The sequence below is a fragment of the Equus caballus genome, chromosome 8 (assembly GCF_041296265.1).
Source record: "Equus caballus isolate H_3958 breed thoroughbred chromosome 8, TB-T2T, whole genome shotgun sequence".
Lineage (NCBI taxonomy): Eukaryota > Metazoa > Chordata > Mammalia > Perissodactyla > Equidae > Equus > Equus caballus.
The window spans coordinates 31329399-31356904 of record NC_091691.1 but is presented as its reverse complement, the minus strand read 5'-3'; the positions used below and the strand labels follow the sequence as shown (position 1 = coordinate 31356904).

The 27506-nt window shown below is 61.5% G+C and overlaps 1 protein-coding gene, 2 long non-coding RNA genes and 1 other non-coding gene across 7 annotated transcripts; 2 read left to right on the top strand and 2 right to left on the bottom strand.

The window, feature by feature from the left end:
* On the bottom strand, positions 1–24595 carry ULK1 (unc-51 like autophagy activating kinase 1). Of its 4 annotated transcripts, XM_070220429.1 has the most exons (29): positions 24252–24297; positions 23830–23922; positions 23707–23748; positions 21896–21929; positions 15112–15144; positions 14736–14772; positions 13669–13842; positions 13511–13584; positions 13080–13181; positions 11961–12019; positions 11788–11870; positions 11238–11288; positions 10791–10879; positions 9827–9980; positions 8931–8991; positions 8642–8731; positions 7989–8114; positions 6731–6879; positions 6518–6604; positions 5833–6101; positions 4947–5140; positions 4484–4593; positions 4256–4399; positions 3907–4094; positions 3508–3680; positions 3305–3423; positions 2774–2931; positions 1807–1942; positions 1–1729 (listed from the first exon to the last, which is right to left on the bottom strand). In XM_070220429.1, exons 3-29 carry the CDS (start codon positions 23736–23738, stop codon positions 1674–1676), a joined length of 2982 nt encoding a protein of 993 aa, XP_070076530.1. In that variant the 5' UTR covers positions 23739–23748; positions 23830–23922; positions 24252–24297; the 3' UTR covers positions 1–1673. The 4 variants fall into 4 exon arrangements, 3 of the variants coding, with proteins under 3 accessions (XP_070076530.1, XP_070076529.1, XP_070076528.1); XR_011420887.1 differs by lacking the exon at positions 21896–21929 and having other exon boundaries at positions 3508–3708; positions 24252–24550; XM_070220428.1 differs by lacking the exon at positions 21896–21929 and having other exon boundaries at positions 6731–6861; positions 24252–24595.
* MIR9009 (microRNA mir-9009) lies at positions 1448–1582 on the bottom strand. Its single transcript, NR_128020.1, has one exon. It is a non-coding gene; the product is annotated as a microRNA mir-9009 (primary transcript).
* On the top strand, positions 4506–7270 carry LOC138915232 (uncharacterized). The gene is made up of 2 exons (XR_011420888.1): positions 4506–4820; positions 6226–7270. It is a non-coding gene; the product is annotated as an uncharacterized lncRNA (long non-coding RNA).
* LOC138915234 (uncharacterized) lies at positions 23274–23947 on the top strand. The gene is made up of 2 exons (XR_011420890.1): positions 23274–23411; positions 23753–23947. It is a non-coding gene; the product is annotated as an uncharacterized lncRNA (long non-coding RNA).
* Positions 24596–27506: the final 2911 nt, after the last annotated feature.

Genomic DNA, 27506 nt, shown 5'->3' with positions numbered 1-27506 from the left:
AACAATTCCAAAGGTTTATTTCCTTAAATTGCTATTACACAATTTAATGCAAGTGGGGGAAAATCACACAAAATTCCTTTTCAAGCAGACCAAGGCCTGAGTGCTGCCTCATAGAGAATGGGACCAGCTGGTGGCGCCCGAGGCTGGGGCCCCAGACTGACCTGGGCACACGCGGCCACCAGAGAACAAGGACAGGAAGCTGTGCGAGGCCTCTTTTGAGGCTGCAGCCTCCAGCACCCTGGACTCCAGCTGACGATAAAGCAATAAATACGAACATGTTCTGTGCAGCAAGGAAAAAGTAAAGTCACCGCGTGATGAGAAAAGACACACGTCACAGGGCTTTCCTAAGTCCAAGCACAGTGGCGACATTTCAAGTATTGCAGAGACACGCAGGGAGACCTTGGCATCTGTGGTCTTAAGACCGTGCACTCCCGCCATGGGCGCCTGGACTCGCACGGCCTTCCTCCACACTCTTGGGGATCCACGTGAGGGGGCTAGGCAGAGCTGGGCAGACCGGGAAGGTCCCCGAGCCTGGAAGGCGGGCCTCCCCACTGACCCCCTCGATGGCGGCCAGGACCTGGGGGGGCACACTGACATCAAACCTACTGTGAAAGCTGGATGGGGGAGGTTTTTGCACAAAACACTCCCCCTCACCTGCCCGCCATTCGCAGGCGGGGAGGGCACAGCAGGGGCAGAGCTGCCTCACAGGGCTAGAAGGCGGGACAGCTGGCCACCCCCAGATGCACACGTGCCCGATGCCACCCGCTCCTGCCTTAGCAGCCAGGGCAGTGCTGAGGCCCAACCTTTCCAAAACAAAACGGCCTACACACCTTTGAGTTCTCATCTCTAACAAAAAAGGGGCTGCAAAAAATAAGACACATTTTAGGAGTAAAGTGTGAAAGGCTGCAACATCTGCTTCTGAGTTTAGAAAGCCTGGTGCTTCATACTGTCCGTCCCTAAAAGAACATTTAAATAAGACAGCTGTGTCTCCCGAGACAGTCCCGGGCGGCAGGCACAGCACACACGCACACACACACTCGCACACGCTCACAGGACTATTTATATATATACGTGGATATGGATATGTACACGTGCCTCGTAGTGCAACAACCAGGACCGGGCTGAAAGCCCTGGTTCAAGTCCGCCTGCATAAAGTGCTGGGTGATTCACAAAGCTGGGTGGGTGGTCTTGGGGAAGGAGAGAGGGGGAGCCAGGACGCCACACCTTTTCCTGGGGGGAGCCCCTGGGCAGATCTGGCAGCTTTGGCTTGACCGGGCATCACTGTCTCAGGGCCTCTGCTTGTCCTCAGCAGGGTGGGGGGATGCCCAAGCACCCCCACTTGCCATCAAGGCAGCCGAGGGAGAGAAGTTTTGACTGCCGGCTGGGAGCTCTGCCCATCAGCAAGGCCAAGGGACTGGCCTGGGTGGAGTTCTGTGCTGGCCCTCCAGTGCCCTGAAGTCAGCCCACTGCTGTGGAGCCCGGGCAATGGAGACACAGCTTGAGGCCCGGCTCCAGACCCTGGGCGGGGAGCCTCAGTCTTCTCCTGGGCACCATCAAGCAGTGCCAAGGCCACACGATTGTCCCCTCAAGCCCGGCCAGCATGCCACGCCCCACCTCGTGGCATCGGCAGAGAGGGTCCAGCCCCTTGGGATGGCAGGCCGGCCTCCAGGAGGTCAGGCACAGATGCCGGTCAGCAGGGCTGAGAGTCTCCGCTCGATACACAGCTTGCCTGCAGAGAGAGAGGGCACCGTGAGTGGGCTGCCTGCCACACCCCTCCTCGCCCACGGTGGCCCACTGGGCACTCACACTTGGCAATGTTCTCCACATCCGCCTGATCCGTGAGGATGTGCTGTAGCCCCTCCATGAGCAGCAAGGCCTTGTGGTAGCGCTGGACACAGTCCTCCCGACGGTGGAACATCTCATCCAGGGCGGCCGACTGTACCTGTTCAGGCAAGGGCAGAGGCTGGGACTGGCTGCCCCCGCCGCCTGGAACGGGGAGGCCCTGGGGTGACAGCCCCGAATATCCGCGCACAGCCCTCACACTGGGGGACACAGGTGATGGTGCCGCATGAGTGCGGATGGCCCATGTCATGTGGGAGTCTACACAGATGGTCGTGTGGCCTTGGGCAGCCAAGGGGTTACAGATCAGACAACTGGCCAACCCAAGACGGTCAGGGCCGCCTGGCAGAGCAGCCCCTTGTCTGTGGCATCGCTATCAGTGCTGGCGTAACTCACCAGTCATCATCCCCGAGGAAGGGCAGGGGAGGAGAGCTCAGGGGCGCGCAAGCAGACTTGTCTCCAACACTTGTTCAGACTGTGCATTTTTACTACACAAAACAACTTTCTCAAAAACAGGCAGTGCCTCAGGTGCAGCTGTTTTTGGACAGAAGAACCCCAAAACAATGGAAGCAGAGCACCGAGCAGGCCCGGGGCCTCTCGGAGTCCCCAGTGCCTGCAAGCTGGGCTGCCCATGTCCATCTCCTCTGCAGGCCACCCCACCAGCTAAGAGGCTTGAAAAACCAGGCTTCTCATTTTAAGTTGGAACTGAGTCTCAGGGAGGGGTGTGGCCAAGGATGCCACCTGGGCCATGGAGCCAAAACACTGGTGAGCTGCCAGCACCAGGCTGGGGCCCAGGAGTGGCCTGTCTGTCATCTGTTGTCGGGGGGGCAATGTGATGTAACTTTTCACCCCAGGAGTGACGTCCCCAAATCAGCCAAGCTTCATCCATCACTCTCCCTGCCTGCCCCTCGGCCTGTGCTCCCGCCCGTCATACCATCTGCACCGCGTGGCTGAAGATGAGCTTCTCGGCAGTGACGCTCTGGATGCGGTCCAGGAGCCGCTGCTTGTCCAGGAAAAAGCGCTGCAGCCGCAGGCTCAGGCCTTGGCAGGACACCACGCTCGCCTTGTACAGCTCATTCAGCTTCCGCACCACTGCAGGGGGCGTGTGGCCTTCGTCAGCTCAGGCACCCCCAGCAGGGGGACGGAGAAGACCAGCAGGCAAAAGGCCCTCAGCACATCCCTGGGGCCACCATCCAACCCCATCTCCTTTGTGCTCTGCTCCAGCCGCACACACTGGTCCTTCCCATCCCCCAAGACGCACCAAGGCCCTGCTGCAGGGCCTTTGCACCTGCTGGCCCACAGGATCCCCCACTCTCCCACCTGGGCTGGGGCTGCTCCAAGTGACCACTTCAGAAAGGCCTCACTGTCTCCCTCCCCTGGCCACTTGTCCCACCCTGAATTTCTCTTCTGAGTTCACCATCTCCTGCTACCAAGACTCCTGGAGGTGCAAGCTAAGTCCACTGACCCTGCTTCACGGTGGACGACAGGCAGAGCTTGCCAGCCCGGATCTGGTCAATGGCAGTCTGCAGGCCTGAGGAGAGCAACTCAGCCACCTTCAGGTAGAGTACCAGCTGTTCGGCAAAGCTGGAGGGCGGCAGATGAGTCAGGCGGCTTGGAGGCCTGCACCCCAGGCCACCTCCCCATCTGGGCCCCGCCAGGCGCACCCACCCCCACTCGCGGCTCAGCATGCTGATCTGGTCGGCCACAACGCTCTCCTGCAGCTGGTACTCGGGCCCCCCAGCCGCCTCGCTGGCACTGCCCTTCAGGGCGGCGATCTCCAGGACGTGCTGGACAAAGACGAGCGTGAAGCGCAGGCTGTGCAGGATCTCCGTGTGCTCTTGCTGGGGGGAACCAGGGCCACTGAGGAGCCTTGGCCGCAGGCATTGATCAGAGGTGGATGGGGCAGGGGGAGGGGGGCCCCCAGACCAGAGAGACCTCTGCCCAGCCCTCCCTGCAGAGCCCACACCTCCGCAGTCTAGGGCTGGCTGTGCCCGGAGGCATGCATGCTCCAGCCAGGGGACAGCGATGCCGCCAGGCCCCCTGCCTGCCCCCAGCCCCAGCCCTCACCTCCATGAGGGTCTCCTCGGGGAGGTCGGGGGCCTCGAAGGTCACAGCCCCCTCCAGGTTAGCAGCAACAGGGTCGGCAAAGGTGCAGCAGTGGCCAGGAACCTCAGGGACGGCCTCGCTGCAGGCCCCGGGAGCCAGGTGGCGGGCAGAGGAAGAGCCGGCAGAGCTGAGGGAGCTTGAGGAGCCCACTGCAGGGAGTGGGCCAGTGAGTGAGGGCCCCTCCACTGTGCCCAGATCCAGGACGTGTTCCCACCTCCCGTGCGGGATGGCAGCACTATCTCACGGTTACTGACGGGCCACATGTGCCACTTACCCGCTGCTACCCGCGAGGGCCCGCGCTGCCTCTCACCTGAGAACATCCTGGCACGGGGGCCCTGGGGTGGCGTGCTCCCGCTGGGGGGTGACCCCACGGTAAACACCACTGGCGCCGGGCTGCTGGCACCCCCAGCGCGGGCTCCAGGGTGCAGGTTCCCTCCAAGGCCAGCAGAGGGTGCTGGGGGGGGAGGAGGGAGGAGGGGCTCAGGGGCCTTTCCACCAGGGCCCGGGTGTCCCCCACCCAGGCACGCCCTTCACGTACCAATCTCCATGGGCTTCTCCTGCAGGCTGTCCGTGCTGCCCGAGTCGGGGGCCTGCGTCCCAAACGCAGCTTTGAGGAGCAGATCAGTGAGGCGGCCGGTGCTGAGTGACCTGCAGGGCCAGGGGCAGCAGTGAGCCAACCGTGATCCAGAGGCTGGGGTACCAGGGCCATCCAGCTGGACGCAACCTCCCACTGCCCAGGGCTGCCCACAGCCAGGGCCTGGGGCCTCACAGCCTGGTCAGGAGCCCAGCCTGGCCCACCCACTGTGACCCACACCAGGCACACAGAGCGCCTCACCCGTGCTGGCCACTTCATCGTCCCGCCAACCCTGGACCAGGTACTGTCACCCGCTAAGCAGACACAGAAGCTGAGGCTCAGAGGGAGCGAAGGCTCAGAGGCCCAGTCTCTCCTCCCACCCAGGGGCGTGTGGCAGGCAGCGTCAGGGGGCGTCCCACCCACTCACCTGCCAAAGGGGCCCTTGGTGTCGTCAGAGGGCCGCAGGCCAGGGCCCAGATGCTGCCCTTGGAAGGGCCCGGCCTCTGAGAGGTCGGGCAGTGTCCGGTTCCGAGGCGGCGTCATGACCACGCCCTGCCGGGCCAGGAGGGTCAGCAAGTTCTGGGAGCTGGGGGTCTTGGGGAAATCGAAGGTGGGCATGGCCTAGGAAGGGCAAGTGGGGTGCTGAGAAGGCCGCCCCACCAGTGTGCCCCTCCCAACACCAACAACCCGACAAGGTCGGCACCGCCCGGCTGCATCTGCAGGGCCCCACACTGCAAAGCCCCAAACTTTCATGACCTGGGTCTTCACAGCAAGTGTGAGACCTGTGCGTGGCCAACTCTACTCTGTGCTGGAGGAAAGTGCTGCACGCATATGTACGTTATACAAGCACACAGCACACAGCACACGTATGTGCTTCGACATCCTCACAGCAACACCCCCAGGCAGCTACAGGTTCTGGCCCCATCTCCCAGACAGGAAAACTGAGTCAAGGGGCTGAACTAAGTAATTTTGGTGGCAGCCAGGGTTTTCTGGGGCTGTGGACCACTAGGCCAGTCAGAACACGTCCTCTGTTAGGGGCTAGAGGACAGATGCTCCGGCTTTGGGGGACAGTCTCTGCACAGGAATGGGGCCACCCCACACACACACACAGGAGACTCATGGAGCCAGCTGCCAGCCAGCGCAAAAGGTCTGGGCACTGAGGGTGGGCAGAGCCATGCTAGAGCGATCCGCCAGCCTCTGCATTTCCCGGCCACCGTGTCCTACGGCCGAGCAGGTGGGTGGGAGGGGATCCTCAGGACAGAGCCACCCTCTCTGGTCCAAGCATGCACCCACGTGGAGACTGGGACTGTTACCTTGGTGGGAGAGCCCAGGATGGGTGGCAGGGGGTTCCGCTGCAGGAAGTCGGGCAGCTTGGGTGAGCCACGCAGGGGCCGGCAGGACGGCAGCCCATGGGACGGCTGGGGGGGGCTGGCCTGAGGGTGGCCGAACACCACCCCCAGCGGGTCCGTGGGGGGCTTGGGCAGCTTGGGGCGGACAACGTGCAGGTCAGACAGGTTGGGGGCACTGTGCAAGCGGCAGCCCAGCCCAGCAGTGTGCGGAGAATGCTCGGGCACGGAGGAGCCTACAACAGTACAGGACGGGCCTGGTCAGTGCCGGCCATGGGCAGCCTGGCCCAGCCTGCATCACCGGCCACAGGTGTGTAGGGAGGCTGTCATGTCCACTTGTTATTCCCTCTACCCTCACAGGCACCCACATGCTCCACTGTGCATTGGAGCAGACAGGCACAGAGGAGCTGAGAACCCTGCCAAAGATCACATAGCATGGACAGGAGGGAGCATCAGAATCCCACAGTCGGCCTCGATAACCTCGGCTCAAGGTGTGTTAAAACGGATGCTCTCACAGATCTCCTACCATCCTTTAACTTGTGAGAAGTGACCACTGTAAGAACAGGAAACTGGCCGCTGCCCCAAGCACGGAGGTCAGCCCAGATCCTCCACGCTCCCCAGCTCCACCCTCACACCCAGGCCAGGCACCCACCTGGACGAGGGGACCTGCCACCCCGCATCTCTGCTCCTTGTGGGGAGGGCGCCCTGCTCCAGCCCGGCCGCTCAGGGATAGTTCCAACTTGCAGGAAAGAAGAGTTGCCCAAGTCAATGCCGGGACGGGCGCACCCTCCCCCTGCCCCAGCCCAGCTGTGGAGATGCCCAGTCCAGTCCAGAGGCTGCGTCCGTCAGGGGCCCGAGGGCTCACCTTGTGGAGACGGCGTGTAGGGCCGTCCCCCACCCAGGGACAGCTTCCTGGCCAGGGCAGCTCCGTGTTCGGCGTGGGAGGGGGGCGACGGACTGGCCCGTGCAAAGCCCAGGGGGCTGGTGCTGCCCGACCTGCGGATGGCGGAAGACCTGGGACGCGGGCAGGCGGGAGGAGGTGAGGCCCCCAGCCATGCCCAGCGAGGGCCATGGCCATGCCAGATGGCACAGCCCCTCAGTTCAAATAATGGGCCTCACCAGGGAGCCCTGAGGAGAGTCGGACCCCTCACTCTCCTGCCTGGAACAGCAACTAGGAGGTGGAGCCCCAGCATCTCCCCAGGGGCACCTTCAGGCCTGAGGTCCCTGCCAGGACCACCACCAGCCCACAGGACCTTCTGTGAATTACAGGAAAGACACTCTCTCCTCGGACTGTTTACTTCCATCTGTTAAAATTTGCCAAAATCGATATTGGTTTTGTAAACTCAAGAGGTCAAGTGTTGTGACGTCTACCACAACACTGTTGTAATAAACCTAGAACCCTGGCGTTGAGTGGTGGCGCTGAGAGCTAAGCATTGCACAGCCTACACAACTGTGCGTGCACGACGACCCTGCCCTCTCCAAGGGGGTTCTAGTAGGGTTCTCTCTACAGTCCTCTAGGACATGCCTGGCCACTGGGGGACCCTGCACTCACCGTGGGATCTGGCACCGGGGTAACCTGCACTCGCCGTAGGGCCTGGCACTGGGGGACCCTGCACTCGCTCTAGGGCCTGGCACACGGTGGCCCTGCACTCGCCATGGGGCCTGGCACTGGGGGACCCTGCACTCGCTCTAGGGCCTGGCACACGGTGGCCCTGCACTCACCATGGGGCCTAGCACTGGGGGACCCTGTACTTGCTATGGGGTCTGGCACTAGGGGACCCTGCACTCGCTGTGCAGTCTGGTACAAGGGGCCCTGTACTCGCCGTGGGGCCTAGCACTGGGGGACCCTGTACTTGCTATGGGGTCTGGCACTGGGGGACCCTGCACTCGCTGTGCAGTCTGGCACTGGGGGGCCCTGCACTCACCGTTGGGCCTGGTACAGGGGACCCTGCACTCACTGTGGGGTCTGGTCCCGGGGACCCTGCATTCGCTGTGTGGTCTGGTACGGGGGGCTCTGCACTCACGGTTGGGTCTGGTACTGGGGACCCTGCACTCGCTGTGTAGTCTGGTACTGGGGACCCTGCACTCGCCGTGGGGTCTGGTACGGGGGGCCCTGCACTCACCGTTGGGCCTGGCACTGGGTGGGCGACTGCAGGTTCTGTTCAATGCGCTGGTAGTTCTGTACCTGAGTGGGGACTGGGATTGGGACAGATGCACCGCACCTGCTGCTGGAGAACGGGCCGGCCCGGCTGTGGTGGGTAGAGAGGTTGGGGGTCACTGGATATGGGGTGCTGGGCTCAACCCCAGGCCCAAACATCCTGGGGCAGAGGCCACCCTGGGGAACCTGCTTCCTCATCTCTGCACACACCCAGCGCTGCTGCCATTCAGGCACTGGGGACTGTGCGCACCCCATCCCATCCACTCTCTGCCCCAGGTGACTTCTGGTTGGGACCAGCCAGTGGGACACCCAGTAGGAGGTCAGATAGAAGACAGGGAGGCAGGACCAGCTCCAGAAGCCTGTGTCCACCTGGCCCTGCAGGCTCAAGGGTGGTGGCAGCGCTGGGCCCTGGCAGTTCCTGCAGCCCCCCACCCCGGGGTCTACGTCCCCTCGACCCCAGTCCCTTCTGCTGGACCATCTGCAAGGACTCGGTGTCCAGCCAGGCCTGAACGAAAGCAGGGCCTGACTCAGGGCTGGGGGTACCATGACACCGAGGAAAGACCTAACTCTGGTTCCAGGCCACTCACAGCCCCTCCCTGGCCCTGGGCCCCTGCTTACCCTGAGGGGCTGGGGGAGCTGCTGCAGGGCGGGGAGGGAGACGGGGTCCGGCCATGGCTCCCCAGGCCAGCTGAGGCCACTAGCGAACTCCTGGTGAGGACAGAGTGGATAGGCAGGGCTGCACCTTCAGGCCAAATGTGTGCAGAACCTGGCCCTCCCAAGGACACCGTCCTGCACTGGGCACAGCAGACCTGGCCCTTCCCAGTCGTCTAACCCAGGCGGGGCAAAAGAATAGCCTGCAAGAGCCAGTGCTGTCTCCCCAAAGGTGAGGGCCCAGGGCAGGCCTTACCCACTGCACATCAAGCTGTCTGGTAGGGGCTTGGCACCAGCCGCCTCGGCCACCAGGTCACCTGCAGATGGGAGACGGCTGAGGCTCAGCCCAGCGCTTGGGCAGTGTGGGACCCTTGAGCGCCAGGGACCAGAGCTCTCGTGTCTCCACTTCAATCACTTGTACTGAGAATTCCTTTTGCCTCGCTGGACCTCAGGGCTCTCGACGGAGACCCTGGGATCCCCCTCAGCAGCCTTTAACCTACTCCAAGCCAGGCTCCACAGCTCCCCATCTGGGACCGACCCCTCCTCCAGGGCCCCTGGGTCCCACATCTGCCCTGTCCACCTCCTCTCCCAGGGCCCTATCTTCCTGGTGCCTTCCTGGTGCTGCCAGAGGCAGGATAGGGGCTGTCCTATCCCCCTGGAGCCCAGCCAACAGGCTCAGCATGAGTCACTGCAATTCCTAGTGTACACCAGGGCCCGCTCCAACGCAGCCCAGGCCCAGGGGTCTTGGGGAGGCCAGCAACAGCGAAAGGAAGTGATAGAGTCCAGTGTCATGAGCAGAATGAGGACCCAGACAGGGCTTGGGAAGGCCATACCCACCCCAGAGGTCTGAGCACCTTCGCTCAGCAAACACGGAGTGGGTGGCAGCTCCATCACTTGGAGCAGGTGCTCTGGACGGGGTGCTTTCAATACGCAAACAAAGACGAGACAAGGTGCTGGGAGAGGGTGGTTGCAGGGCCAGGGGTGTGGAAGGCATGACCTGGCCCACAGACCACCCGCTGACCACTGCGAGGACTAGGCTTGGACTGTGGCCAAGCTGACCTGGTGTGAAGCTCCCAGAAGCCCACTCTGAAGGCCCATGGGTGGACACAAGTCTGCAACCACATGCACATGTGCACATGGCAGCCCCCTGACCTGGAAACTGGGCCGGGACCATGACGAAGTCATCAGTGTCACAGGAGGAGTCCTTGCTGCTGGCGCCCGAGTCCCGGGAGCCCTGCAGGAAGCCGGCGGCGTCGGCTGGGGAGGTCAGCGTCTTCTGTAGCTGCTGCTGCATCTCCCCCAGGGACTGGGAGTCAGAGGAGAGACCACTGAGACTAGGCCCCAGGGCCTGGGTGAAACAGGGCCACGGGTGCTGAGAACGGGGGTCTGCACATCACTCTCCCCATGGGCCACTCCCTTCCTTTATCTTCTGAGATGCCACATGCCAAGTGGAGCCTGGACCCCATGGGACAGTCACTGGACGAAGACAGCCCGCTGCCCAGGGCAGGGGGAAGCACTCAGCTCCTGGAGCTCCTGGGGAGGCTCCCTTCTCTATCGGTCCTGCAAAGGCCCGAAGGGGGGAGTGCTTCGGGGGCATGTGCAGGGGGCAAGCTGCCCGTTGGCCAGCCCTGCTCTGCACTCAGCACATGGGTGTCCAGAACACCTGCCTTCAGATGTGAGCAAGAGGTGTCTTCACCACCAGCCCAGCCCCGGCCTGGCAGGACAGACAGACAGAGGGATGGGGGTTCTAGCTCTGAGCCCCAACACCCCACATCTTGGACACTGTGGAGACGCCCTCCCAACCCTGTGCTGGGCTGCACGGGGACACATGTCCACCTAGGTCTGTACATCTCCACACATGTGCGTGTAGCGTGCACACGGCTCTGAAGGACGGGGACTGATGGATGTCAGGTTGGCCTGGAGGACAAGGAGGGGCTAACAGGGGCCTTCACCTCCTTCTAACGCTTCAACATGCCACAAGCAGGACTTGTCCATCTGGGTCTTGACCCAATCAGACGACACAACAAAAATAATGACAGCGCCCTGACTGAGGTCCATGCGGCTCTGAACCCAAGGGGAGGGAAGCCCAGGGCCCAGCCCCCGGCAGGTGACTCACCGGAGGGGAGGCCAGGTGGGAGGTGGAGCTGCTGCTGGAGCTACTGCCAGACCCCGAGCTGGGGTACGAGGGCACAGGCACAGGTGGGGCTGGTAGAGGGTAGGGGTCAGCGTGGACGCTCGCTCTCTGTCCCTGCAGACCCCATCCCACAGCACCCCACCCCACGCTGCAGATAGCTGCTGGCCTGGGCCCCTCAAAACAGAGAAGCCAGGGATGGGGAGGGCAGGGCAGTTCACCACCCCACACCCCTGCTCCTGACCTGTGGGGGCCCCAGCCCCACCCCCACCTGCTGCACCTGGTCAGCACAGCTCTAGAGTCGACCCCAGGGGCTATGGCCCAAGCCGCCCTAGGCTCGAGGAGGGCTGAGGAGCCAGTAACCCCAACCTTCTGGGTGGCCACAGCCCAGGGGGAAGACATGGGAGCCCTCAGGACCCTCAGGGAACTCACACTTCTTCACAGTGGCACTGGCATCAAGAAAAGGGTGATGGAAAAACTCATCTGCAAGAAGGAGGGTGAGTGATGCCTTGCAGAGCTGTGACTCCAAGTGTTTCCTGGGTAAAGGAGGCCCCCCAGCTTTTCCCTGGGGCCCGAGCTCCAGTGGCTTTGGCAACCATCCCAGCCAGCACCACGCCAGGCATGGAGGGAGACAGACCCCAGCTGGTGGCTCCTCCACACATCTGACCCTATCTGGCCGGGGCCAGGCCCCACCCATCCTGCCCGACGGTGGTTTCCCAGCAGTGCTTCCCATTGCAAAACTGGGGGTTTACAGCCTATGCTGCTGGGAAAAAAGCTGTGGGCACTGGGGAAACCCACCCTGCCACCTCCAGAGCGGCCCTTGGGAGCTGGGAGCAAGCAGGATGTGGGCCACCAGGGACGCAGCTAGAAGGGCCCCTGCCCCAAATCGGTGAGCCCTACAGGACCGGATGAGCGGAGAGGGGCTTCTGGGGGTCCTGTCCCCCACGCCTTTTGGGGGCAGCCACCCAGACTGGGCACTCACCGAAGTCCATGCGGTCTTTGTGGTTTCGCTGCAGCAGAGCCAGGAGCAGCTGTCTCAGTGGGGCTGAGGTCTCCCGAGGGATGCTGGGTGGGGCCAAAAGATGGCGTTGACAGGGCAGCCTGGCTGGGGGGTCTGCCGGGAGGAGGGGCCTAGGCTGGGGGAGGGGCACTTACATGGGGACCAGCGTCTTGTTCTTCTCATAGAAGAGGCGCAGATCTTGGGGGCTGCTGGCCTGGTGGGGGACGATTTGTGAGTGCCCCGCTGCACTCAGCCATTGCTCCTTTCAGAGCCTTGTCCCGTGCATTCCCTCGCCCAGGACTGCTGGCCCAGACTTGCGGGCCCCGACACGCTTCCACAGACAGGCTTCCCTGATCCTCCCGTGTGGGCTGGGGAGCCGTGGGGACTGTGCAAGGGCAGCCAGGGGGCTGGAAGCAGGGCAGCTGGGCCTCCCTCCCACCCAGGGCAGCCTGGTGTGGGTGCATCCAAGTGTCTGGTGTGATTGTTTGTTTCCTTCTTGAAATTAAAGAGCAGCCTGGGCACCTCACTCTGAAAAGGGCCCCAGAATCAGCTCGCCCCTCCCAGTGGGTTGGCCCCCCGTGGGGAACACCCAGCACATGTGTGTTCATTCACTTATTCACTCACTGAGCACTGTTGTGTGCCAGGCACTGGGGTACAGCTGAGACCAAGACGGCACCCTGCCTCCCTGGGGCTGACACGTCAGCCAAGGGCAGCCCTCCATGTGCTCAAGCAGGGAAAAAATGGCAGGGGGGAAGGGAGGGAGGGGGCAAGGGGGGCCAGCCTGGGTCACTGGGCAGTCAGAGAGGGCTGTGCGGCAAGCAGATGACAGGTGAGGGCTGCCAAGTTGGGCCATCAGGTCACGACAGCGTGCAAAGACCTGCTGCGTGGGCTCGGAGCACCAGGCCCTCCGGGGTCCCACTGCAGTGGGCCACTGCTTTCCAAATGTGGGGCGCGCCTTAGAGCTTGGTGTCCTAACACCAATTTAATGGGTCACGCCAGCAGTGGAATGGGTGGGAGGGAGGCCATGAAACTTAGTTCAGATGTACACACAGACACACACAGATGCACCCGGGGCCAGTGGGGGCTCCGGCCATGGCCCTGAAAGGACTGCACAGCAGGGAGCTGGAGGCCACCTCACTCTAGTGAGAGAGGCTGCAGGATTCTAATGGCTGGGGGCCGTCCTGGGACCCAAAGCTGAGTGTCAGGTGGAGGGTGTGATCTGGCTGGTCACCCCAGGCCCAGCACAGCCTGCCTCTGACCTGAGGCCCGCTCACCTGGAAGGGCGCCTTCCCGGTCAGACACTGGTACACGATGGTGCCGATGCTCCACAGATCTGCTTTCCCGTCATAGTGCTGGGACATGATGACTTCAGGGGCCTGTGGCATATTAGAAACGCAGCTCAGTGCAAAAATGGACACTGAGCGTGCAATGACCAAAGTCTGGCACCACCCAGGCGCCAGCCAATCGGGACAGACACCAGCCAGGCGCCAGCCAATCGGGACAGGCACCAGCCAGGCACCAGCCAATCGGGACAGACACCAGCCAGGCACCAGCCAATTAGGACAGACACCAGCCAGGTATCACCCAATTCACAGATCTGGCGGGAAACAACAGTACAGCCACACTGGCTACCACCCGAGGTAAGGCCACAGGATGGGACTCAGCTCTGGAGACGGGCAGCAGGGGCTGGGACCGGCCCACCTACCATATACATGGGGGAGCCGCAGAGCGTGGCCGCCATCATGTTGCTCTGGAGGTACCGGGCAAAGCCGAAGTCGGCTGCGGGTGAGGAGAGACACGTGAGGAGGGCGCCGCAGCCCCAGCCTCCCCGGCCCCTCCCTGGCCCCACCGGCCTGGCCTCACCGATCTTGACGCGGATGTTGTTGGGGTTGGCGCGGCGTCCGCTGGGGTTGGACAGCAGGATGTTCTGGGGCTTTAGGTCACGGTGGATGATGCCTTTGCTGTGCAGCAGCCGCATGGCGCCCGCGATCTGCTGCAGGAAGAGCCGGATAGTGTCCTCGCTCAGCGTCCGCATGGCTGTGGGGAGACAGGGCTCAGGGGGGTGCAGCTCACCCAGGCACCCTGGACAAGGGGCTGTGAGCCCAACAGGACAAGGATGATGGATGACGTGGACCCTGGGGGAGAGGCCTCCTGCCCAGTGCCACTCTTATGCTACACCCTGGAAAACTGCCATGAAACCCTACTCTCCTGCCTGGCACCTGAGGTCTCCAGGCCCCCATCACTCACACTGCAAACACATGCTCCTGTCCCCCCAGCCCATCTGCTGCTGGCTCTGTCTGGAACCTTCTTCCCCCCATGCCGCCCAACTCTGACCTGCTCTCAGTGTCACCTCCCCACGGCCACTCTGTGCTGCTGCGAAACATGCCTGCTCCTTCCTGAGTTCATGATTACTTCCGGGAGCTTCCTCCCCCAGCACTCACGGAAAGCACCACAGCCAGCAGCTCTGTGAGGAACAACGCCCCCCCACGCTGTGCCTGGCCCTCAATGAATGATGGGCTGAGCAAACTGACGACAAGCAGTGAACACAGAAGAGGCCACCCTCCACCTGGGGCAGGGCCCTAAGGAGGCCCGCCCCTCTGCAGTGAGCCAGGCCTCACCGGGGGCCCAGGGTGCTCAGGATGAGCGGCATCTTGCAGAACAGCCAGCCAGATGCCTCAGGGACCCTGCAGGTCTGAGGGGCCACATGGAGGGCAGGCACCACATCCTGGCAGACCGCCTGGGGCCCCACTCAAGAGGGGCCCTTCCAGGCCGAGTCCACCCTGCAAGGCTGTCCCTGATGGGGCTCTGCTTCCTGATGGGACAGGAGGACCCATGGTCGCCATCAGGGCTGTGCAGGCTCATTCACTCAGGGCCCGCTCGCAGGCTGGGGCAGGGTATGCGGCCAGCCCAGTCCCAGGACATCCACTCACTGTGCAGGTAGTCAGCCAGGTCCCCGCCGTTGCAGTACTGCAAAACACCAGGGAGACATCTTGGTCAGCAGCTGGGGCAGACCCTCCAACCCTGCCCAGGTCTTCCCACCACCCTATGCCAAGACATCTGCTCCCTGCCCGGGCACTCAGGTGCCCTGTTTCCTCCCTGGGGCAGGAGTCCCCTGCAATCTGTGCTTGAAGGGGTCAGTGGGGGCGCTTGTCACCCCTCGGGCACCTGCTGTGGCCACCAGAGCTCCTGGTGCCAAGACCCAAAGCCCACGGACATGTGGACAACTTCTAACCCCCAGGTGAAAGAGGCCCAAAAGCCAGAGGGACTGGCCTCCCTTTCCTCACAAACAGGCCTACAGGGACTCACCTCCATGACCAGGTAAACGGAATTGGCCATTTCCTGCAGGACACAGAAGAGGCACTAGTGAGAGGTGGAGGGGAGGGCACCCTGCCCCGACTCCAGCAGCCCTCTGGGAGGCCCATCTGTGCCCCAGAGCGACTTGAGCACTCGGCACCCTCACGTGCCCGCCACACTCCACCTGCGCTACAAGCAGGAGAGGCCAAAGAGCGTGGACACCAGCTGGCCTGGAGGGCCCCAGGGCCTTGTGTGTCAGGACTCAGACTGTCGGTTAGTGGTCAGGAGATGAGGATGTCTGAGAGCCCAGTGCGCTTTGCTGTTTTGTTTTTGAGGCTATTTGCAGGTGGGTTTGAGTGACAGGAGAAGCAACCATTCAGAACACTCCATTAGCCCAGTCTGGGGAAAGAGGCTGAGGTCTCAAAAGGGTGTCAAGAGTCAGGTGTGGACACTGCCTCCCAGGAGCTCAGCTTACCATTCTCTGAGGGGCGAGTCCTGGCCCAGTGTACCCACGGCGGGGCGGGGGGGAACACCCACGCCCCCAAGAAGGGACACGGCCAGGGTGTAAGGGCCTTGACCCTCATGCTGCAGAAACTGCTCAGCTCCTGGCCCCAGAATCAAAGACATCAACAAAATTCTAGGTCAGTGCTGCCAGCCCACTGCCAGCCCGCAGCTCCAGGCCAGCTTCCGGTTCAGTCCTCAGCCACCCATGGCTTCGGGGTGCACTGGCACCCTCATGAAACTGAGGAGGAGCCTGGTGCCGAGGCCAGTGCACAGACCCTCCGCCCCTAGCAGTCAGCACCCTCAAGGCGAGGTGCCACCGGGGCTCCTCCTGCAGCAGGGTGCCACTGAGAGCCCCAGGTCACCATTGAGTCCACAGGGGCCCAAGAAGCCAAGCCGACCAGGCAGGCAGGCGGGCTCCTGACCTCTCTGCCTCCCACCACCAGGCCCCCGACTCTTCCCCAGGCAGGGTCTTCCCTAACTGAGGGGGGCTCTGCCAGCCAAGAGCATGGACCCCCAAACCCCTTCAGCAGGAGCACACCATGGGGCCTTGGGAACGGGGAGGACGCCCCTCCCTGGGCCCCAGCACCCATGGCACAATGCAAAAGGCCCTCATCCATGGGCAGCTCCGATGTCTAACCCCCACAGTACAGGGGGCAAGTCTGGAAGCTGGCCCGAGAGCTCTCAAAGCTGCCTGGGGGCGGGGAAAGGGAGAGATGGCTGCAGGAAAGATATTTCTAGGTGGTCTTCAGGGGAAGGGACCTGAGGTCCAGAAACAGAGACCAGACCCCCAGGAGCGGGCTACCACCTTCCCCCCAGTTCAGGTCCCAGGGATGCCCCAGAACAGCCCTGGCAGGACAAAGGACCCCTGCTCAGACCCACATGCAGTGGACAAAGGAATGGGGACACGAAGTAGATGGGTGACACTCCATGTTTAAATGTCAGCCGCCAAAAACAAGAGAAGCCCTCCACGCTCCCAGAGCTTCACAAACAGAGAGGTTCTGTGTCCAAGCGGGCATGCCTCAGGAAGCGAGCTGAGTAGAGCACTCTCTCAGGGTGCAAGGCCGACATGGAAACCCCTTGGGCCTGGCTAGGCATGGGACAGGCAGGCCTGCTCCAGCATGCCTCCACCCTGTGCTCCCAGGCCCGACACTCTCGTCATTCAGGCGTGTCCCAGCAGGGACGCAGAAGCCTTCCAAGGTGCCCAGCAGGCCCTGGCCCAGCCTTCCAGGCCAGCTGTGGGGGAGAGATAACCCAGGGCAGGGACCCGAGAATCCCCAGTCACATGGGGGCCGCTGGATGGCTGGGGGCCAGAGGGAGACAGAGCCTAGGACGGAGGGAGACGACGAGGGCGGAGGCAGGCGGAGGCTCTCAAGCAGCGAGGGCAGGGCGGATGCGAGAGGTAAGGACCCAGAAATAGCCCAGGAGATCGCAACACCCACTCCCCGTGACACCCAGGCCACCTGCTCCCTCGCCTGCTATCACCCTGACCGTGGCCACCTCCAGTGACATGCTGAGTGTACTCCCAAATTTACTCCTCACCAGTGAGGTTGAAAGGGCAGGGGGCCCCCCATGAGCACTCTTGTCTCGAGACCAAAAGGGCTGAGCCCCCTGGCCTAGGCCACACAGCCGGATGGGGAGAGCCAGGACTTAGCCCCAGGAGATGCCAGCTCTAGCCTGTCCTCCCGACAGTCGGCACCCTGCTCCCCAGGAAAGCCCCAAACTCACCCACAGAGCCAGGACAGGCAGGACAACGTGACAAGGACAGACGCAGCAGGCATCCCTGCTGAGTGTCCCCAGTGGGTCACGACACCATGCGCGGCTGTGCAGGCTATGGGCTGGGAGGTACGACCACTGCCCTGCCGCCCACTTCTCCCCACAAAGGCAGGGGCGCCCCCGGAACCCATGACACCCTCCCCCAGAAAGGAGGTCACTGTGGCAGAAGTGACAAAAGAGTCTCCTTTGTGCCCAAGAACCCCCACCCCCGCCAACACTCCAGCCACAGGTGAGCTTCCAAATGCAATGCCAGGCACCCTCCTGCCCAAGACCCCTGCCATGGGCCACCTCTGGGCACCCCCAGACCCCACTCAGCCCTGCCTGCCGGCTCACTGGCCCTAGCACTCCCAGCCCAGCTCCCTGACAGCCCCAGGCCCTTGCCCCTCCCTGCTGGCAGGAGGTCACAGCTCGTTGTCGTCACTTCCCCAGAGGACCCCTTCCCTAAGACTCCCCTGAAGCCCTCCTGGCACATGGGGGGGGGGGGGAGGCTCTTGGATGCACAGGGCTGTGGGGGTCTCGGCTCCTCTCCTCCCTCTGATCTCTGTCCCTCACCCAGGGGGGTCAGAGACTGCAGCGTTCCTGCCCTGTACCCGAGGTCAGCCTCATCCCCAGCAGGCCCTCGCAGGCACACGCAGACTCGGGGCCACCACCCTGGAACAGAGGACAGCTTCGACAGCCCCTTCAGCCTGGGGTCTGGCTCCCTGCCTATGAGCTTGGCCATGGAGGCACTTGGAGCGGGCCAGCCTTCATGTGCTGACTCCAGCAGGCAGGAACCCAGGCCACTGCCGGACGAGGTCAACACAGGTGGCTAGGGCTTGGAAGCAGAGGCCGGCTCGAGTGTATCCTCAGCCTCCCCCGGACCCATGCCAAGGCCAAGCCAGGTCCCAGGAGAGCCCAGCAGCATCACCCCGAGCCCTGGCCGGGACGAGAAGATGGGCCCAACCACATGGCCAGCAGCGCACGCCCAGGCCCTGGGCAGGATACTTCTCTAAGAAGATGCATGCACAACTCCCTCCCTCCCCAGGGCCTGGCCGCCCCATCCATCTGGGGTATGCAGTTACTGCTGGGTGTCTCTGACCCCGCTCTGGGGAAGCTGGCTCTCTGGGCACCCCCAGGGGGCAAGGAGAGGTCAGCACCGCCTCGGTGGCCACAGCTGACCTGCCCCTGCCCAGCCTACCACCCACCCATAACCTAAACAGGCCTCAGGTTCCACCTCTGCCAGCCCCCACATGGGCTAAATTTGGTTTTCACAAGCTCCCCTGGGCAGTGAGTGAGGACCTAGTAAGCAGGCTCTAGCGACCAAGCCACCTCCTTGAGGGTCAGTCTAGACTCAATCTAGACACTTGAAAGGACCAAGACTGGTCTGGGGCTCCTAATGATCACACCACCCCAGAGAGGGCTCACCTCCTGGGGAAGGCGGACAGGAGCTACTGGCTATATTGCCGTCCTCAGGTAGCAGGTTCTCGGCAGTCTGTCACATACATATACACACACACATATATATACACACTTTTTTTTTTTGCTGAGGAAGATTGGCTATGAGCTAATATCTGTGCCACTCTTCCCCTATCTTGTATGTGGGATGCTGCCACAGCATGGCTTAGTGAGCACTGTGTAGCTCTGCACCCAGGATCCAAACCCACAAACCCTGGGCCACCAAAGCGGAGCACACGAACTTAACCACTACGCCACCAGGCCAGCCTCGAGTCTGTTATATTATTAATACGTAAATACAAACGTACTAGGTGGGCCTAGGCATGGGCCCACCAGACCCCACGTCCTACAATGAACACACGGGCTCGCCTTCATCCACAGTCAACCCGCTACTCTAGGACTGGGTAGATCCGACAGATCTCATAGCCTATTTAAGGGGAGAAAATGGGGCACAGCGAGGTGCTGCAATTCTGCTCCAGTCACGGAGCCGGCCAGGGAAGAGGAGAGCTGGGCTGAGACCCAGAGTCCTGACCACTCCACTGTGCAGCCCCCAGGGAAGTGGGTGGTGAACCCAACCTGTGCACTTAAGGCAGACGACAAGGCAAAGCCTTTAAAGGGACAAAGAAACGGAGCCATCTCTTGGTGGCATGCCCACAGGCCGTGCGGACAGGGCTGCCCGGGCATCAGGGCCAGGTGTCCTGGGCAGCCTTGCACGGGTGTCCAGGCACGTAGGAGGCCGCCCCACCCCGAGGTGCTAAGGTGCTTTGCCTAATAGGATCCCGGTTTCCGCCTGGGTCGGCCTGGGGCGGAGGGGGGAGCGGCAGCGGGCAGCACTGACCTAGTTAACTCTTCGGGAGCCGGCTGTCTTGGCTCCAGAGGGTGGCAAAAGCCACAGCTGAGGCCAGGACGAGCCGCCCACAGGAGCAGAGTCACTCCCCGCCCCCAGGCTGGGCTCTCCTGGACAGCTCCCAGAAGGGAAGGGATGCCTGGCCCCACCCTCCTTCCTGGGGAGCCTCCTCAGCTGGCCATTGTGTGCTGGCAGCATCCTGGGGGCTGCAGCCTGGCCTGCTCCAGGAAAAGCAGGGGACACTTTCAGGGGAGAGGGGGGAGCATGAGCTGGTGCAACCCCTCGGAAAACACAAAATCTACACATTTCTCCCGGAGACTCACCCAGCCCTAGTTGGTGGGCAGCCCAGTGACACTGCAGATCTGACACACACAATGCCCAAGGCAGCTCTGTCCTGGGGCACCGTCCCAGCGCGGCCCAGGACGGGATGCCACAGAGCAAACAGAGACACAGCACCCCTGGTGTGAGGCCGAGGGCACGCCAAGACAGGCTGTAGACATCCAGGGCCCAGGTGCAGGAGCACCAGCCAGGAGGAAGTCCTCACAGACAGCAGGACCCAGGGTCCCTCTGGGGCAGAGAAATGCAAGGAGCAGGCTTCAGGGGCTAACCGAGCTCTACTCCTCACCCGCATAAGAGCCACACAGGTGCCTCCTGTATCGAGCACTTGGTAATCTGCGTTTTGCACTGTCTGGTATGTAAATGCTTCAAGATTTAAGTTAAAAAAAATAGATAAAACAATAACGCAACTTGGCAGGCAATTTCCAGAACTGCCAGGCCCTTGTCTTGGAACCTGGTACCAAAGGGCCCCCATGCTGCCCGAATCCCACCCCTACTCTGGCCTAGCCTGGCAGCCCAGGCCCTCTCAGGGAGGGGAGCATCTTGGGCTCACCTGCCTGGGCTCACAGAGCCCACTGCCAAGAGCCAGGACTCTGGAACGTTGTCCTGAAAGAGCCTCCCCTTGACTGAGGTCCCAAACTGGAACTCACAAGGAGCTGGCTGTCTGCCCGCCCAGGGCGAGTGAGTCACATCCAGCTGTGGGAACCAGCTGGATGGCGTGCTGGCCTGGGGGGGGAGGGGAGGTTACTGTCGGCAAGGCCAGTGATCATCAGCCCTCCTCAGGGCACACTGGGCAGGGCTGGTCCTGGCTGCACAGTCTATATCGATTCCTGCAATGGCTACTGTCCCTGGGCAGGAACACACCCAGACACCAAACAGCACACTGGCGTGAGACTAAGGGCCCACTCCTCTACCACTCGATGGAAGGCCAGGGGCTGCTGCCTTCCCATGGGTCTGGGGGCCTCAGAACAGAGCACAATCCAAGGGGCCCATCTCCTAGGCACCCATATCGACCTGACAAATGCCCCTATTCTGTAGAGCCCCAAAACAAAACCACCTCAACAGACAAGAAATAACCTGAGGGAGAGGACTGGCAACCTATCAAGAGAGTGCTTCCCTTAACATATAAAGAGTTCCTACAGATCAATAACATTTATATAGCACTTAGTACATAGCAAGCACAGATCTAAGCACTTAACATCTGTCGACTCAAGGTGTCATCACAACGACCCTACAATATACATAGGTGCACTGTTATCATCTCCCACTTCACAGGTAACACTCAGGCACCAAGAGGCTGCGTAATCTGCCCAAAGTCACACAGGTAAGTTGATGGGGGAGCTGGCTCAGAGCCCACGCCAGTAAGCACAGTGCCATCCAGCCTCAGTAAGGAAGACCAAGGGGAACACGCGCCTAGGGCGGGAGGCACCTGTAACATTCACACGCACATGGAGAGATGCTGAGCCGCAATGAGAATAAGCAAAAACCAAAACCATAAAAGATGCCATTTTCCACCCCTCACTCAGGCCGAGATGACAGGCCGAGACCCCACCTCCCGGCCAGGCTGTGGGCAGACAGTCCCTCCTGAGGGCAGCGCCGCTGGGAGGCCGCCATCCAGCCTCCATGGACCACGACACAGCAACTGCCCCAAGGAAGGCCCGTGCCTCTTCCCCAGGGGCTCTCCTTCTAGGAACCCACCCTGCAGATGCACACATGGCAAAGGTGAGTGCCAGGACAGCCAGGACCACACTGCTGATGTGTCTGAATCCCAGAACAACCACCTGTCCCTCTGTGGGGGGTTGACGAGGTCAGCAACGGAACATGGGGCAAAGGAACACCACAGCTCCAGGTAACACCCACAGCCACAAAGGCAATAGCAGCCAGCACTCACACAGTGCTTACCATGACCAGTCTCAACCAAACAGTTCCATGGTCTCTGTTTTACAGAGGGAGAAAGAGGCACAGAGAGATTAAGACATTTGCCCAAGGACACACAGCTAGTTTAAGCGGCACAGCCAGGACTGGAACCAGGTTGTCTAGCTTCAGAGTCTGGGCTCTGGACCACTGTGCTTGGAGGTGGTAACCTTGAAGAGGGAATCGGGAGGTAATTTTCTTGGGAGGAGAGGAGTGTAACTTCTGACATGTGGATTGAGACAGTTATATGGGGTGACACGGAACCTCTCCAAGAAACACGCTTAAGTGAAAAAAGCCACAGTGCAGAACAGTGGATGGTGTGGCGAAGAGTACGTGAGAATGTGTCCCTGTCCCCAGAGAGACGCAGAAACAACCAGCAGGGGTGTGGGCGCCTCTAGGCGACAGTGGAGCTCCACTGGGACAGGGACAGGAGAATTACCTTTTTCCTCGTCCCCTTATGTACTATTTCCCTTTTTTGAGCCAAATCATTTACTACCTATTTTTAAAAGCCATGTTTCCTGGGTCCCGTGTGTGTCTCAGACAGGAGTCTAAGGACTCAGGGAACCACCCAGCACCTGAGCCCCAGCGGAGGTGCCTGGCCCCTGGAGGGGAGAGGCCACGCTGGCCTCTAAGCAGTCCTCAGAGAAGGGGAAGCTGCAGGGCTGCCACCCCGGAGGAAGCAGCACTGCCCGCAACCAGGTGTGTGGCTGGGACAGACAAGGGGAGGAGGAGGGACACGGGAGAAGAGGGGAGGGGAGGATGGGGGCGGGGAGGCGGCTGCCCTCTTGGCCCCAAGACACAGTGTCTCCTGCCTGGCTTCCAAGTATTCGCTGCCTACTGACCTGGGCCCTGCCCAAGTCACCTCATGTCATGCCACAGCCCAGTTCTGACGGGGGAGGGAACGGACAGGGGAGGAGGCCACCAAAACACAGACAGCCGGGCCGGGAACTTCCCCTCAGCCAGGGGCTGGTCCCGTGGCCTCAGTAAACAGGTTTCAAAACCATTAGTCAGCACTTTGGCACACAGATCTGCCGCCTCAGGTTCCCAAGTCCCCAAACTGGGCAGCCAGGGTCCCGGACCCTCGCCAAGACTGGGCCCCACGGCCGGGCCCAGGGCCCTGAGGGCAGTGGGGGACGCTGGCCACGGCCTAGGCCTAAAGTGGCCTCATCAGACAGGCGACGGCCTCCTGCCGGGGGTGGCCAGCCCCGACTGCCAGCAAGAAGGAGTCTCCGTCAGCCCCTCCCCCCAGTCTGACGCAGGGAAAGGCCGGCCAATGCCAAGCCGCTGGAGCAACGTCAACAAACAATCATCCAGCCCAGACAGGTGGGCCAGGCAGCCAGAACTACCCCGGGCCTGCACTGGAGACAGGACTCATGGCTGGGACCACTGGGTCAGACACCCTGGGGGTCACGCTACCGCCAGACCTCACTCACTTGGTGGTCAGAGTAACTCAGCCTGGCCTGCGTCCACTGCTGGTGCCGGTGGCAGTCAGGCAGCAGGAAAGGTGGGAACTCTCCCAACATGCCCAGAGGCGCCCAGGCCCCCACACTAGGCTGAGGATGGGGTCTCCAGGGTCTGTCAGGCCTTGCAGCTGCGCAGGCCAGACACCGGTCTACACACGGGGAGGCCCAGCTCCTTCCTCCAACAGAGACGTGGGACTAGGACTGGAACAGCCCACGACCAGCAGGGTCTCCAGGACCCGGCTAGCCTGGGATCCAAGCCCCCAGGGCCTGACACTGTTCCAGGCCAGCCTGGGAGGGTAATGCACCCCCCACCCACCACACCAGCCCCAGCCTTACCTGGAAGTCATACAAAGCCACGATGTTTTCATGTTTCAATTCCTAGGACAGAAACCCAAGTTTCCTGTGAGTGAGGCAGCTCACCCACCACGCTCTCCCCCGCTGCTTCCAAAGCCCGCTCACCTTGAGGATCTTGATTTCCTTCCCCAGCAGCGTCTGGGACTTGGCGAGGTTCTTCTTATTAATGCACTTGACCGCGACCTCCAGGTCGTGCTTCTGAAAACCAAGTGCCCACGTTCCTCAGGGGCCGGGAACCTCTCGAAGGCCGCCCCAGGCCAGGTAAGCACCTGGCGGTCCCGGCGGTGGGGGTCGCCCGGGGGATGCGGGGGACCCTGGGGTAGAGGGGTGAGCTCCCGGGGGATGGGGGTCCCTGGGGATGGGAGGCTCCCGGCGGAGGGGGGAGTGGGTCCCTGGGGGGATGAAGGGGTCCTCTGGAGATGAGGGGGCTCCCGGGGAGGTGTAGGTGTCCCAGGGGCTCAGGGGTCCCCGGCGGCGGGGACGCGGGGCCCCTCGCCGGGGCTGCGTCCGGCCCGCGGGCCCCTCACCTCGCGGTGGCGCCCCTTGAAGACCACGGCGAAGGCGCCGTGCCCGATCAGGTCCTTGCGCGAGAACTCGAACTTGCCCACGGCCTCCAGGCCGCCGCGGCCGGGCTCCATGGCGCGGGCGGGCGGGCTCAGGCGGCGCGGGCCGGGGGCGGCGGGCGGGGGGCGCGCGCCATCGGCAGGCCCGGCCCGCTCCCGCCCGGGCTGCTGATCCGGCTCCGGCTCCGAATCCGACCGCAATTCCGATCCCGACCCGGGTCGGACTCGGACTCAGGATCCGAATCGAGCTCCGGCGAGGAAACAAAAGAGCCGCGGCCGCCGGGCCCCGGAGCCTGAGACGCCGGCGCAGGCGCAGTGCGCGCCGGGCGGGGGCGGGCCAGGCCGGAGGGGCGGGGCCGGGGGCGGGGCCTGGGAGCGGCCGCGCTTAGTGGGTGGCGGGGCGGCGGGGCGGGGCCTGTCGGGGGCGGGCCCGGCGGCGGGGCGGGGCCTGCGGCAGTCCCGCCCCCTTGGGTGACCGGGGGAGACGGGCTGGCCGGGGCTCGCTCCCCAGCCGGTTCTCCCGCCGCAGCCTCGCCGCACGTCACTTGTCGGCGCGTCCCGGGGATGCACAGTTGCCATAGCCGCCATTAATACCTGGGGCGTGGCGTGTGTACCCCAGGGCTGGGGACTGGATAGATAAATGCTTAGAAAAAGAACGGCTGCGTTAGCGGTTATGTATTTAAAACTGCGTTTGATAGTAACACTTGTCCCCCGAATTGCACCAAAACCTAGGAAATAGCCCACAAGTCCATCAGAAAGGAAAGGTTACACAAATCTTGGTGCCTCCTTTCTATGGAGTAATAAACAGCAGATTCTTAGAGACAGTTAAATATGTATGTGATCAGAGGGAAAGTGCTCCAAAGTTTATAATTAAGTGAAAGCAAGGTGCAAAACAGTGAACTAGGCTACAATTTGTCATTTTAGAAAGTCACTGGAGGGGCGTGTGCGTACAATACCTACGTGTGTATATAGGTTTACGTATGTGTATACGCAGTTGCCACGCAGTGCTATATTATGTATGCGTCCACAGCATATAGTGTAATTATAACAGCTCACCCATTGCTTACCGTATGCAGTGGTCTTTCCGTTTATTAACTCATTACTCCTCACAGTGATTCCATGAGGTACTTGCTATTGTATCCCCATTTTACGGATGAGAAAACTGAGGCCTAGTGAAGCTGGTAATGTGACAAAAGTCACACAGACAGTAAGAGAAAGAGCCATGATTCTCATTCACAGGAAAACCGAGTGGTTGCTTTGGGAGAGTCAGTCCTTTTCACTGTATACCGTGAGTACTAGTGTGAATTTTCTTATCATTTTCAAGCATTGCTGTGGCAAATGCAGAATTCTAAACAATCCCCCTCCTGCCACCCCCAGCCTTCAGTAACAGCCCTGGGTGGGTGCAGCAGGCTTCGAAAAGGCTCTCTGGCCAGAGCCCTCCCCACTGCCTCAATTGAGCAGCCCAGCTGCTGCACAGACTGATGCTCTGGGAGGAACCGACTCAGGATCTCCGGGAAGCCCTGCACCCAGTCGCTCCTCCAGGCCCCAGGACATGCAGGCTCGCTACTCTGGAAGGGGGCCAGAGGCCGTGAGAGTGAGAGCCGGCAGGGGCAAGGAGCCTTCTGGCCCACCACCCTGTTTTCCCAGGAAGAGCTCTCCCAGTGCCGCGTGGTCAGCCATAGCATTCCGTCTCCCCTCCCCCACCCCTCAATGGGTGTCTCTTCAACACCCACTGCACCCAGGCCCCGGGAGTTGCCACGGGGAGAAAGTCCCCTCTTTTCGGAGCTTCCAGTTCAGCAGTGGGGGTAGGGGGAAAGAGGGGCAGTAAATGTACAAACGGTGGTAAAACTGCAACCGAGGAGAGGGCAGAGAACAGGTGGGGCAGCCCCTGGGGCCAAGGTTGCTGGAGGGAGCTCGACGCCTGGGGACTGCACAGCCCAGCGCTACCCAGTCTGGGATGGACGGCTTCACTCTGCGCTCAAGAAGTGAGCAGGCAGCAGTCAGGAGGGGCAGATGGGATTTGCGTTTGGAAGAGGTTACTGAGCCCTGGAAGGAGGCAGCAGCGGGAGGCTGGGTGCGGCCAATCCCCCACCTGGGCTTCTCAGTGATTGCACGGGTCCCTGCCCTCCTCTGTTGGACACTGCCAACGCCGGTGTGTGCAGTCGATCCTCCTTATTCAGGTTCTGTATCTGCAAATTTGCCTACTCGCTAAATTTTTCATAAACCCCAAATCAATGCTCACATGCGTGGTCATTCACAAACATGTGCAGAGCGGTGAAAAACTTGAGTCGCCTGAGGTGCTCATTTCCAGGCACGGGTGAGCCAGGCGACCATCCCCCTGTGTCAGCTCTCCTACTGTCAACAAGGGCCCATGTGGTCTAGTGAGTGTGACATTTTGTGCATTTTTGTGCTTTTCGTTGGTGATTTCACTGTTTTAAATGGCCGCCAAGCGTAGAGCTGAAGTGCTCTCCAGTGTCCCTAAGCGTGAGAAGGCTGCCACGTGCCATGGAGGAAATGCGTGTGTCAGGTGCCCTTTGTTAGGCGTGAGGTACAGAGCTGATGGCATAGGTTTGGTGTTAATGAATCAACAATATAGATTAAATAAGATGTCTTTAAACAGAAACATAAAATGGGGTTATGTACTGAACAATTGACAAAAATGTGACACAGGTGGAACCCAACCCCGTATTACCTCTGGAGCAACAGTTCAGTATCGACAGCCCCGTGACCGTGGCGACGTTATAGAGCATAAGTACCGAGAATAGCTGGAATCAACTGCACTTGCTGTGTGCACACGACACTCTGTATAGGAAGAAACCCTTATGCCCATGTCAACCCTAGGAGGTAGGTTCCTATTGTCACTCTCACACAATGGGAGAAGAAAATGAGGGCGAGAGAACTGAGGTGACTCGCCCAAAGTCACACAGCTAGGAAGTAACAGCTCCGGGATTTCTACCTGGCAATATGGCTCCGCCGGGACCACTCACTCCTTGTCCTCCAGGTCTGCAAACCTCCCAAGACAAGGACAGAGTCCTGTCCATCTCTTTCCTCTAGCACTCAGCCCAAGGCCCAGCAGGCAGTAAAGAGATTTGCTGAAAGGAGGTTGGATGAAGAGAAAGACCCACACACACACACAGGAAAAACACACAACCGTCCATGGAGATGCCACTGCCCACCCAGCCAGGGCTGCAGTGCCGCTGCCACCTTCTGTAGAAGGAA

Coding starts and splice junctions, on each gene's coding strand:
- ULK1 (XM_070220427.1), bottom strand. CDS start 24,362: ATGGAGCCCGGCCGCGGCGGCCTGGAGGCCGTGGGCAAGTTCGAGTTC. Junction 3,424..3,507: donor ATGCTGAGCCGCGAGTGGGG/GTGGGTGCGCCT, acceptor GCCGCCCTCCAG/CTTTGCCGAACAGCTGGTAC. Junction 1,943..2,773: donor TCAGCCACGCGGTGCAGATG/GTATGACGGGCG, acceptor TTGCCTGAACAG/GTACAGTCGGCCGCCCTGGA.